Source organism: Stigmatopora nigra, chromosome 20 (genome assembly GCF_051989575.1).
Source record: "Stigmatopora nigra isolate UIUO_SnigA chromosome 20, RoL_Snig_1.1, whole genome shotgun sequence".
Lineage (NCBI taxonomy): Eukaryota > Metazoa > Chordata > Actinopteri > Syngnathiformes > Syngnathidae > Stigmatopora > Stigmatopora nigra.
In genome coordinates this window covers 7,791,197-7,803,733 of record NC_135527.1, presented here as the reverse complement: position 1 = coordinate 7,803,733, position 12,537 = coordinate 7,791,197, and the positions used below count along the sequence as shown (strand labels likewise).

The window sequence follows — 12,537 nt, the reverse complement described above, 5'->3', positions numbered from 1 at the left end:
CAAAGAGGATTTCCGCGGGATCAGTGGACGGACGGACGACATGCCGCCCAAACGAGACGGTGAGGTGACCTTTCCTTTTCTTTTTTGGGGCGACAAACGGCCATGTCTTTACTGTGGTCTGTCTGTTTTTGTCGGCAGATACTCAACGAGCGTTGCAGCTGATGGAGGCCTGTGCCGATGGGGTCAAAGGGAGGGAGGCAGAGAAACTGCTCCACGTCTTCCAGAGCGACTTGTTTCAGGCCTTGCTCGGTACTGCATTTTTTTATTTTCAGATTTTGGTCTACCGACTTTAGTGGCTACTTTGTGGCCACTCCAATTTTCTAATACAGTTAAAAAACATTTTTAATCATAATGATGAATCTAAATTTCTGTTGAATATTTGGTTATACAATGTGTATTTTGAGTAATAAATCAAAACAGTACTGGTACACAAAAAACTTTAATTGAAGAAAATCAGATGTAAAAATACTGAGAAAAAATATTTTTTAAAATTAAATATAAAGTATTCATTCAAAATCAATATTGCTACTGAAATGAAGTCCATTTTGACAATTAAGATTTAAAATCTCATGTTTTTGCTTATACATGTGTATACATGTGTATACATGTGTATACATGTGTATTCATGTGTATTCATGTGTATACATGTGTATACATGTGTATACATGTGTATACATGTGTATACATGTGTATACATGTGTATACTTGTGTATACATGTGTATACATGTGTATACTTGTGTATACATGTGTATACATGTGTATACTTGTGTATACTTGTGTATACTTGTGTATACTTGTGTATACTTGTGTATACTTGTGTGTACTTGTGTGTACTTGTGTGTACTTGTGTGTACTTGTGTGTACTTGTGTGTACTTGTGTGTACTTGTGTGTACATGTGTGTACATGTGTGTACATGTGTGTACATGTGTGTACATGTGTGTACATGTGTGTACATGTGTGTACATGTGTGTACATGTGTGTACATGTGTGTACATGTGTGTACATGTGTGTACATGTGTGTACTTGTGTGTACTTGTGTGTACTTGTGTGTACTTGTGTGTACTTGTGTGTACTTGTGTGTACTTGTGTGTACTTGTGTGTACTTGTGTGTACTTGTGTGTACTTGTGTGTACTTGTGTGTACTTGTGTGTACTTGTGTGTACTTGTGTGTACTTGTGTGTACTTGTGTGTACTTGTGTGTACTTGTGTGTACTTGTGTGTACTTGTGTGTACTTGTGTGTACTTGTGTGTACTTGTGTGTACTTGTGTGTACATGTGTGTACTTGTGTGTACATGTGTGTACATGTGTGTACATGTGTGTACATGTGTGTACATGTGTGTACATGTGTGTACATGTGTGTACATGTGTGTACAAGTGTGTACATGTGCGTACATGTGCGTACATGTGCGTACATGTGTGTACATGTGTGTACATGTGTGTACTTGTGTGTACTTGTGTGTACTTGTGTGTACTTGTGTGTACTTGTGTGTACTTGTGTGTACTTGTGTGTACTTGTGTGTACTTGTGTGTACTTGTGTGTACTTGTGTGTACTTGTGTGTACTTGTGTGTACTTGTGTGTACTTGTGTGTACTTGTGTGTACTTGTGTGTACTTGTGTGTACTTGTGTGTACTTGTGTGTACTTGTGTGTACTTGTGTGTACTTGTGTGTACATGTGTGTACTTGTGTGTACATGTGTGTACATGTGTGTACATGTGTGTACATGTGTGTACATGTGTGTACATGTGTGTACATGTGTGTACATGTGTGTACATGTGTGTACATGTGTGTACATGTGTGTACATGTGTGTACATGTGTGTACATGTGTGTACATGTGTGTACATGTGTGTACATGTGTGTACATGTGTGTACATGTGTGTACATGTGTGTACATGTGTGTACATGTGTGTACATGTGTGTACTTGTGTGTACTTGTGTGTACTTGTGTGTACTTGTGTGTACTTGTGTGTACTTGTGTGTACTTGTGTGTACTTGTGTGTACTTGTGTGTACTTGTGTGTACTTGTGTGTTCTTGTGTGTACTTGTGTGTACATGTGTGTACATGTGTGTACATGTGTGTACATGTGTGTACATGTGTGTACATGTGTGTACATGTGTGTACATGTGTGTACATGTGTGTACTTGTGTGTACTTGTGTGTACTTGTGTCTACTTGTGTGTACTTGTGTGTTCTTGTGTGTTCTTGTGTGTTCTTGTGTGTTCTTGTGTGTACATGTGTATACATGTCCATGTGTGTACATGTGTATACATGTCCATGTGTGTACATGTGTATACATGTCCATGTGTGTACATGTGTATACATGTCCATGTGTGTACATGTGTATACATGTCCATGTGTGTACATGTGTATACATGTCCATGTGTGTACATGTGTATACATGTCCATGTGTATACGTGTATATATATGTATATATAGTGGAACATTGTTGACTCCAGTCACAAACTAACTACACTTGTTACCATGTGTGCAGACATCCAGGAGTTCTACGAGTTGGCGGTCTGCGAAAGCCAATCAGCAAGCCCCCCTGCAACACCTGTCCAGGTAAGCTTCCCCTCCTACAGCCCTCCCTTAGCAACAGGCGCGTCGCGCCTTAGCAACACAGCCCCCCCCCCCCCCCATCCTCGCTCTCTGTCGTCAAGGCGGTGACCCCCCCCCCCCACCCGACAGAAAATAACACACTCGTTGCATCGCCGCCCCCCCACGCCGCCTCTGCCTCCTCGTTGGCTCGTTGTCGACAGACGGTGGGAAGCGGAGGAGGAGAACGGCGGCGGCGAGAGGGTGGGGGGGGCACCGTCAGTGATTTAAGTGTGTGTGTTGGGGGGTGGGGGGGTATGTACGCTTGTGACTATGTGTGTGTGTGGATATGGACTGCCTCTGCATTGTCACCACCAAGGTAAGTACACGCGGTGCGGTAGGGTCGCGCGCGGCGGCTAGCACCTAGCGGTCGCGCGCCTTCCCGCCAGTCGCTTCAGTCGGAAGACGCCGCCGCCGCACGATCGGTCGCCCGACGCTAACCACGGCTTTGCGGCCGTTCTCCACCCGTTCTCTTGCAGAAATACCGTTACCATGACGATGACGAGGACGACCGGCAGAGCCCCGGAAACGTGACCGAGGGACACGCCCCCGAGTTTCCGCGCGCACACCTGGACACGCTAGCACCGCACGCCGCCATCACCGTATGTACCCACGCCGGTTGTCATAGGAATGGGGGAGAAATTGCTGATGGATTGGAGGAGGGGTGAGGGGGGGTATCCATGGTAGCGGTTATTTTTTTGCTGTGTGTGTGTGTGACATCACGTAGGGGAGGTGATTCCTGGCACGGGTGGGGGAGGGGGAAGAGAGAGAGAGAGAGAGAAACGCAGCAGTTGGGTCGAGCGCATGCAGCGAGCGGGGGAGGATGAGGATGACGAGCGCCGAAGAGCGTCGTCTTCTCCTCGCCGGATTGTCTCGTTAGCGCGGCCCGGCATTTTCTCCCCTGGAAAATCCCGCCAAGCGGGATGAGCCCTGTCACCCATCGCGAGGAGACCTGAAGAGAACGACCCGTCACCGTCATCCGTCACCCCCCCTGCGTCTTTATGTAAGCCCCCCCATCCCCCCTTCACCGCCAAGGGGGCGAGACGCCGCCGAGACGGGAAGTGATGTTCGTGTCGGTGTGGTACGCCAAGAAGATGGGACGACGATTCATCAACAACGTGCGCAAAGCCAAGAGACACAGGCAGAGGATGATGGTAACGTCGGTCGATTCACCTTTTTTTTCCCCCGTCGGCGAGGGGGGGCGGGGTCTCTGGGTACGCCGGCTTCTGTGGACCCTCCTTCTTCTTCTCTTCGCTTGTCTTTTTTTCCTTTTTTTTTTGGACCTCCGCTCACGCGCACACACGAAGGTGTCATGGGAAACTGAGTGTGAAGTGTAACTAACATGGCGGTTACATAATCACTCCACAACCTCCTCCTCCTCTTCCTCCTCATCATCATCATCCTCCTTCCACCTGCCGCGAAACCTAATTTTTGACCTCAACGTAAAGGCTAGCCAACAACCTCAGACCCAATCAGAGTAGAGTAGTTTTGAAAGTCCAGGGTGGTCGTCAGCGGCGGCGATTTGGGGGGCCCCTAGTTGCAGCGTTGCCGTGGCAACCCCTCATCCGAAAGGGGCCGCAGGGCGTCCAATGCGATTTAACCCTCGCTGTCTTTTTTTTTTTTGCAGATGAACGGATCGGAAGGAGAACTGGAGTACGAGGAGATCACGTTGGAGAGGGTGAGTACTCGCAAACACTCCGACGAGGGGGCCGAGGGCGGCGAGTTGGGGGGCAAGCACTTCTGCTTTAGTACTCATTGACATTCAATTGAATTTAAAACGCCATTCAAAGGCAACTGCACTGTCATTCCTATTGGATTCATTTGGAATTCTGAACATACAATAATGGAAAACCTATCTTGATGATAATGATTCTTAGTCCGTTTTTTAAATGGGCAAGAATAGCTTTAGCATATTTTCTAGCATATATGTTCAATTGTCGCAAATGAGGCTTAAATGCGCATAAATTAGACTTGACTTGCATGAAACTACAATTTAAAGAGACACAATTTTGACCCACACTTGTCCACCCACAGGGAAACTCCGGTTTGGGCTTCAGCATCGCCGGTGGAACCGATAACCCTCACGTTGGCGACGACCCCTCCATTTTCATCACCAAAATTATCCCCGGAGGAGCTGCCGCGCAAGATGGACGTCTAAGGTGGGTACGCTTCTGCCGGCTAAAAGCTGCCTCCCAGTTGACCGTGGCGTTTGCGTCCTCAGGGTGAACGACAGCATCGTATTCGTCAATGACGTGGACGTACGCGAGGTCACCCACTCCATAGCCGTGGAGGCCCTGAAGGAGGCGGGGCCCGTCGTCCGCCTCTACGTCCTGAGGCGGCGCCCGTTGGCCGAACAAGTCGCCAAGATTAAGCTGATGAAGGGGCCCAAAGGTAGGAAGGGCACCCCCTACTAGGGGGGAAGGGGGTCATCCGCAAAGGATACTACTTGATACGCCGCTGCCGTTGGCGCCAGGTCTGGGCTTCAGTATCGCCGGCGGGATCGGCAACCAACACGTCCCGGGGGACAACAGCATCTACGTCACCAAGATCATCGAAGGGGGCGCCGCGCAGAGGGACGGCCGCCTCCAGATCGGCGACAAGATCCTGGCCGTAAGTCGGAGGCGCCTCTGTGTCCCGCACCCCGCTTGACGCCAGCTTCCACGCCCGCAGGTCAACCATTTATCCCTGGAGGACGTCCTGCACGAAGACGCCGTCGCGGCGCTCAAGAACACGGGCGAGGTGGTCTACCTGAAAGTGGCCACCCCCGCTTCCCATTACATTCATCCTTCCGAACGCTTTAGCCCCCCGGACCTCACTGGATGTAAGTCATATGCCCGTCCTCCCTCAACAGGCGACCGCTCAACTACCCCTGTTCCCCCGTAGCCTACATGGAGCCGGAATACATGTGCGATTACCCGCAAGCCCTCCCGCCGCCGTCGCCGCGGCGCTACTCGCCGGTCCGCCGCGGTACGATGGGAGAAGACGACTACGGCCGAGAACCCCGCCGTGTGTGCGTTCAGCGCGGCGCCAGCGGCCTGGGCTTCAACATCGTGGGTGGCGAGGACGGCGAAGGGATCTTCATCTCCTTCATCCTGGCCGGGGGGCCGGCGGACCTCAGTGGCGAACTCCAGAAGGGCGACCAGATCCTCAGCGTATGTGCCAACTCCGCGGCTGTGCCGTTGACGTCACTCGCTTTACGCCGATGTGTTTGCAGGTCAATGGCGTGGATCTCCGGTTCGCCACTCACGAACAGGCCGCGGCGGCTTTGAAGAACGCCGGCCAAAACGTGACCATCGTGACACAGTACAGGCCCGAGGGTGAGTGGTCGGTGGGGGTCACCGCGGCACCCCAAGCGCGCTCACCAAAGTCTCTCGTAGAGTACAGCCGTTTCGAAGCCAAGATCCACGATCTACGCGAGCAGATGATGAACAGCTCGCCGGGAACACTGCGAGCCAATCGCAGCTTCTATGTCAGGTGAGTGGAAGCCTAGCTATGGCGTCGGAGGAGACCCATCACATCACCCCTCGTTGTGTCGCAGGGCCCTGTTCGACTATGACAAGACGTGGGACTGTGGCGTCTTGTCCCAAGCTCTGGACTTCAACTTCGGGGAAGTCCTCCACGTCATTGACAGCTCGGATGACGAATGGTGGCAGGCCAGGCGGATCAACCAGCAGGGGGAACTGGAGGAGCTGGGTTACATCCCATCCAAACACAGGTGAGGCCACGATCAAAGCCGTCGTGGCTTCGGGCCTGACGACATGTCTGCGTTTCAGGGTGGAGAGGAAGGAGTGGTCCCGGATGAAGACTCAAGGTGAGTAACGGCACTCGAGTGACGGGATGCAACGAACGCTACATCTTATATTCCTTTTCTGCCCGGTAACAGGCCTGGTGCAGAGCTACGAAGCAGTGGCACAGACCGAAGGTAAGACGACGTTTTTCCCCAAATTGATGTCCTCGTGACTCTTCCGCCGTCCCCCGCAGTCGACTACGCCCGACCCGTCATCGTTCTCGGACCCACCAAAGACCGGGTCAACGACGACCTGCTCACGGACTTCCCGGATAAGTTCGGCTCCTGCGTTCCCCGTAAGTGGGAGGGGCCGGGGAGAACCGAGCTCAGGCCTCACCCCCTCTTGTCTCCCACAGATACGACTCGTCCCCGCAGGGACTACGAGGTGGACGGACGCGACTACCACTTTGTGTCATCGCGTGAGCAGATGGAACGAGACATACAGTCGCATCACTTCATCGAGGCGGGACAGTACAACAGTCACCTGTACGGCACGTCGGTGCAGAGCGTCCGGCAGGTGGCCCGGCAGGTAAGACGCCGAATGGGGGCGGAGTTAACCCAACCCAATTGACAAACACGTTTTTTTGGGGGGTCTAGGGCAAGCACTGCATCCTGGACGTGTCGGCCAACGCGGTGAGGAGGCTGCAGGCCGCGCAGCTCCACCCCATCGCCATCTTTATCCGACCACGATCCCTAGAGAACGTCCTGTGAGTCCTCAGCACGCCGCCATGTCGGCGGGTAACGAACCTAACCACTTCTCGTTCCCAGTGACCTCAACAAGCGACTATCAGAAGACCAGGCCGCCAAAGTCCTGGACCGCGCCGTCAAAATGGAACAGGACTTTGTAGAGTGCTTCACGGGTAAGGCACCCTAAATCTTAACACATTTTTAGCGTCCACCACTCATGCCCCGCCTACTTTTTTAGCCATCGTGCATGGGGACACCTTTGAGGAAGTCTACCACCAAGTCAAAGTGGTCATCGAGGAGCAGAGTGGTCCTTACATTTGGGTGGTGACCCGTGAGCGACTCTGATCGCCAGGCCACCCCCTCCCTCTTGTGCCCGTGTGGCGTATCCACGGCGACGCCCAAGCGGGACGAAGTGTGATCAGTGTAGAGTGTAGGTAATGTGTTTATATTCTGCTATTTATTTATGGATTGGTGGAGGGATGTTGTATACGCGCACGAAAACACATCACACAACACACACATATGTGGCGCACGTGGAAATGACAATGGGGCTACAATACAACGCACGCACGGTGAATTGAGGGCTCGGCGGACACAACACGCTTTGCTTTGAGCACAAATGCGTCCACTTCATCACCCCCCACACCCCTGGCCATGGACTTGGTTTCCCACAATCCCTTAGTGCAAGAAAAGACTGTGTGGACACTTCCCAAGGCGGACATCTTGGAATACATTGATAAGAAAAGACTGTGATTCCCGCGACGCCTCGCTGGTAAGTCCATTTGGTGCATTCATAATAATAATAATAATATTAATAATGAAAACAAGTCATGAAGTCAAATGTCATTTTCTCTCTAGTATTTCAGTATTCAAGTTGTTTATGAGGAAAGGTGATTTTTTTAATGTATTGTTTTGGATTGGAGGATTATGGAATATCAAATTGCACATAACAGACTTGTTTTGGACATGTGGAGCCATTTTAAATAATGTGAATATGAAATTGAGTCTATGTTAATGGAATATAATATTGCAGATATTCATGAGCTAACATTTAGATATTCTTTGGGTTCATTTTCATTCTTTTTTTTAGCCTCAACTTGTGTTTATTTACTGTATTTTTTTTCGTTTACACTCATAATTCCGACTCAAGCTGTTTTCATTTAACTTTATTTAACATTTACAAACATTGTACATTAACCAACTTGGAATTGTTTTTTTTTTTTTTTTTAGTGAATGTGTAGACAGTTGAGCTTGAGGGACGAAGCAAACCGGGTCGTAAAGTCTCTCTTACCACATGTTAACCTTTTGACCTCTAGGGGAAAACAAAACAAAAAACAAAGAATTATTTTTCATTCTATTAAAAAAAAACAGAATACCATTTATAATCGCTTCTTCATTTTTTTCAATTGATTTTTAAACTATAACCGAATTAAAACTCAGACACGATTGGACGCCAGATAAAATATTCAAATGAATTTGACCTTCTTTCCCCCAAGATTCTCTGCTACAGGTCAGGACCACCGATTTGACCCCTCGGGCGCACAACATCAGAAACTCAAGGAGATCGTCATCGCCACACGCCTGGCGAAGAAGAAAAACCAAAAAAACTGGAAGCACCCGAACAACTTGCAGTCTGATAACCACGAACTAACCTGCCCTTGACCTTTAGGATAAACTTGAAGCCACCCTCTGGTCTTCAGCACCCGTTGAAGCCCCTCCCACTGGTGCTCACTAAGTCCCAGCAGTTGGCGAAGTAGGTCCCCCGCCACTCGGACGTGAGCCTCGCCGGTACCGTCTTCGATCACCACCCTGGACATCGTTCGTCAAAGTCTACCCGGGTGAGTGGTCGCCGCATGACAAACTTACTTGGCTATACTGTCGAAGAAAGCTGTGGGGGAGTTACAGCCACTGCTACAGCTTGACTAAAAGCCAAAGAAGTAGTTTAGTATCGATCTATCGCAGGTTAAAATGCGGGAATGGGTATTGTCATGGTACCTGTGTATAGACAGACCCACATGTTGAGCATTTCCATTGTAGCTCCATGAAAAGGAATCGAACCAGGTGCCCTTTAACCCGGCCCACAGTGCGACTGCGTTCCGTCCACTTGGCCAGCTGCATGATGGGTGCAGGTTCGGGGTTTTCTGGCCTGCTGGGAAAGGGCGTGGCTTGAGACAATTCAGAGTTTTTGTCATATTGACATTACCTCTGGCCTCCAAGTCGCACTACTGCCACCCAGCTGACGGCTACGTTACAGCAGTATACGCGCCCATTCCTGGAAGAACCAAAACAAAACAAAAAAACAATTGGACAAAGCTTAACACTCAAGTATTTGCGATAATTGGGTAAAGACTGTTGTCACCTGGAAATCCTTCTTCGGAAAGCCGAGAAAAGTAGTGTGTTTCCCGGTAGAAGGCCCGGTTGGTAACTCTTTGGGTTCAATTTCATGTAGATGTGAAGGCTCCTCCCACTTTGGTCACATACGTTGAGACGTAGCTCTACGGAAAAAGTCCAGTTAGCTGACCGGGACGGCCATTGCTGGTGTGAATGCAACAACGCACCAATGATTTCGTTCCTGGGGTCCTTGGTGGTGTCGTTCAAATTGAGCCGTTCTGTGACCAATCCCTGAAAGGTCACCATGTCTGCACTGGAAAACAGACCCAAGAGCAAAATAAATGTCTTGCTCTACAGTTGTAGGTGATGTCATGCCGTCTACCTGCAATCCAGGACTTGAGACACGGAGAACGTGGCAGCGCCTGGCGTCCGTAAATCGCCGGCGAGGAACCTTCGCTTCAGAGTGTAGAACTGGCAACCGTGGCGGACCCTCACCTCGACGTCCCGACTCCAACCAAATTCATCCTGTAGTGAGAAAAATTGTTGTTGTTTTTTTAAAGAAAATATTCCTGATCTGGATGAATTTCTGCCTAGCAACAGAACAGAAGATAATCCATATGTACCTTCTCATTGGTGGTCACCAGGCGGTAGAGGCGACCCGGTTGGAGGAGGGGGAACCAGCGTACAGATGGGCCGGAGCACTGCAATGTCACCTGTGTGGACATAGTTTTTCTATCATTAAGATTGTCTTTACTCATACAAACACATGTTGATGGTAAGAAGTCCTCACATTTCTCTCCTTTCCTATTTCGTCCTCTCGGATAGGGCGGTTCCTGGGGTCCCGCCCCCAAGTAGCCGCCGGTCCCACGGCGGTGGCTTTGACCGTGAAGGACGACTCCTCCTCCCGCCATGTCATGGCGTCCTTCCGCTCCACCCGTAGGACCATCGACACGCATGTGGTTGTGGACGAAGACTTGTCTTTGTCCTCCTTTGACTCCGCCTCTTTTTCACAGAGGTGCCTTTTCATGTCGTTGGACGGACTCAAGATGTGGACGCTCTCTCGGGAGAACTGCAGGTAAACGCTGTAAACAAACCAGTCAATTGACTCCAATTCAACGGCAAAATGGCCGCACTTTTTGTACCTGCACTTTCTGGATGTGACAAATTTGTCCTCATCCAGATTTTGGTAAGAGGGGAAGTCTGATTGGATGTATCGCTCCGCCACGGTGGCAAAGCGCCGGATGGATACTAGACAACCTATCCACGCCGTGTTGAAGACGGCGTGCTGGTTGCCGTCCTCTCCTTCGTCGGTGTCCGTGAAAACACAGGCGAAAGACCCTGTACGGTCATTCAATTGTAGCGTGTGGTAGGTGGAGCTTGAAGGTAGCTCCAGCACGCCCACTAGCAGCAAAGGGCGTTCCCTGCGGGTCAGATTTGGTTAAAGACCGTAGATGTCCAGTCCAGTTTTGACTTTGAGTTGTACCCCAATATGTCTCCCCGCGAGCAGGTTGGGTCCGATGTCAAAATCCTGCTAGACCAGGAGATGGCAGCGTTGATCTGGGCCGAGGTCTGACCGTACCCGGCGGGCGCCAATAAGGAACGGAGATTCAAGGTAGTCCAACAGTTCCAGTCCAAGGCATTGCGGAGCTCGGACAGGTTTAAGTACTCTTCATGAATGGAGTCGACTTCAAACTACAGGTAGAATCAAAGTATTTGTTATGGAAAATAGCATCATAGTGCCAAAACGAATATATGACGTACTATATTTCACATAGGTCTACCTGCGTCAATGGACAAGAGTGAGACTCGTCCAACATCTCGGCATAGATGTCCCGCCTGTTCGGCGGCGTTTCACCGAACGTCATTTCCATCAGCTCCCACGACATCAGGCATACGCACTGCGTCGACGTCTCGGGAACCAGGCTAACGGGGTACCCGGGTGTTAGCGTAGCCTAGCATTACCCCCACCGAAAAACAGTTACCTGCTCTGAAGCCGGGCGGCCAAGTGGCAAGTCCAAAGGTAACGAGATATGTCCGGGTTCTTCGCCACCAGCGAACGCCGTAGCAACCCATCCCGGGGACACTTGCGGTCCAGCACCGGGAGCGGCGAGCTGCCATACTTCCGCACCAATATGCTGGTGCGAAGGCAGGCGCAAAGCATGATGGGAGGGAAGTCGGGACTGGGTCGGCACAGGTAGTGAATGTGATTGATCCGCAACCGGTCGCCGACTCGCAGCCTCCTACTCGTCTCCGGCCGATGTGCCAGACAAAGACCCCGGTCGCCATCCATCTTGAATAGGCCCGCCCCCTCGTTCACCACCTTTGTGATAAAACCCTTAGGCCAGATGGGAGTGGCCTGTCAATCAGCGTCCAATGATTGTATATCAGTATTTGCTACTCACTTGGTAATCGATAATCTTGGATTGACGGAAGCCGTTGGTTTGATCGGACGACCAATCGGGAAGGGAGGACGACGGCTCTGGCCACAGGTACCAAGCATTGAGTAACTTGTGTAATTTCGAGTCACTGTTGGTGCACAGGACTTTCTTCTTGCCCCACGGATTGAGCGTGAACACTTCCAAGTGTGCGGTGATAACGCAGTCGCCGACACCCAAGCACTTTTCCCACCACAGTTTGCTTTCGTCCTATAAAAACACATTTACTTGCTTAGGATGTTGACCCATTGATTTGTCTGTGTGTGTGTTTACCTTGACTAGAACGTAAACCGTCTGCTTTTCCTCCGACACCGCGAAAAAGAAGAAGTATAATCCCGAAATGCACAGCATGGGGCTGATGAACGACACCCGCCCGTTAACGGAAATACAAGTTGGCCGGAACCTGATTGACGGGACAAACGCCAGGTCAGTTAGACCCAGAAGGATTTAAAACATTTGAAATGACATTCCATTTTGACGCACTTTTTTGATATCATGTACAAAGTAGTCGAGACGGATTTGAAACGGACGCCGTCCATGTTCGGCGGCGGACTTGGACTCAGCACAACCGGCCAGCAGTCCGCCTCCAAGCGGCCCCGGGGCTTCGGATCCTTTTGCCCAACCAGGTCATGGGGGAAGAATTGCCAGGTAGGGAGGAAAACCAGACGACCCATCCACACATGTGAGGGTACCGTGATC

The 12,537-nt window shown here is 50.4% G+C and overlaps 2 protein-coding genes across 3 annotated transcripts; one reads left to right on the top strand and one right to left on the bottom strand.

The window, feature by feature from the left end:
* The first annotated feature begins 2 nt into the window (after positions 1–2).
* On the top strand, positions 3–8,449 carry LOC144213881 (disks large homolog 4-like). The gene is made up of 20 exons (XM_077742591.1): positions 3–59; positions 139–249; positions 2,495–2,565; positions 3,078–3,200; positions 4,226–4,276; positions 4,633–4,757; positions 4,820–4,989; positions 5,072–5,208; positions 5,269–5,419; positions 5,482–5,750; positions 5,813–5,915; positions 5,976–6,072; positions 6,137–6,313; positions 6,372–6,409; positions 6,482–6,520; positions 6,580–6,681; positions 6,742–6,914; positions 6,983–7,092; positions 7,154–7,245; positions 7,311–8,449. Exons 1-20 carry the CDS (start codon positions 41–43, stop codon positions 7,415–7,417), a joined length of 2,265 nt encoding a protein of 754 aa, XP_077598717.1. The 5' UTR covers positions 3–40; the 3' UTR covers positions 7,418–8,449.
* Positions 8,224–12,532, bottom strand: LOC144213880 (CST complex subunit CTC1-like). 2 transcript variants are annotated; one of them, XM_077742590.1, is made up of 18 exons: positions 12,322–12,532; positions 12,112–12,241; positions 11,806–12,048; positions 11,386–11,738; positions 11,185–11,326; positions 10,887–11,095; positions 10,546–10,824; positions 10,194–10,485; positions 10,027–10,116; positions 9,786–9,928; positions 9,631–9,716; positions 9,432–9,567; positions 9,276–9,344; positions 9,068–9,221; positions 8,939–8,994; positions 8,725–8,881; positions 8,554–8,653; positions 8,224–8,384 (listed from the first exon to the last, which is right to left on the bottom strand). In XM_077742590.1, the coding sequence occupies exons 1-18, from the start codon at positions 12,510–12,512 to the stop codon at positions 8,299–8,301; spliced, it is 2,916 nt and encodes a 971-aa protein (XP_077598716.1). In that variant the 5' UTR covers positions 12,513–12,532; the 3' UTR covers positions 8,224–8,298. The 2 variants fall into 2 exon arrangements, with proteins under 2 accessions (XP_077598716.1, XP_077598715.1); XM_077742589.1 differs by having other exon boundaries at positions 9,068–9,218; positions 9,432–9,716.
* Between the last annotated feature and the right edge of the window lie 5 nt (positions 12,533–12,537).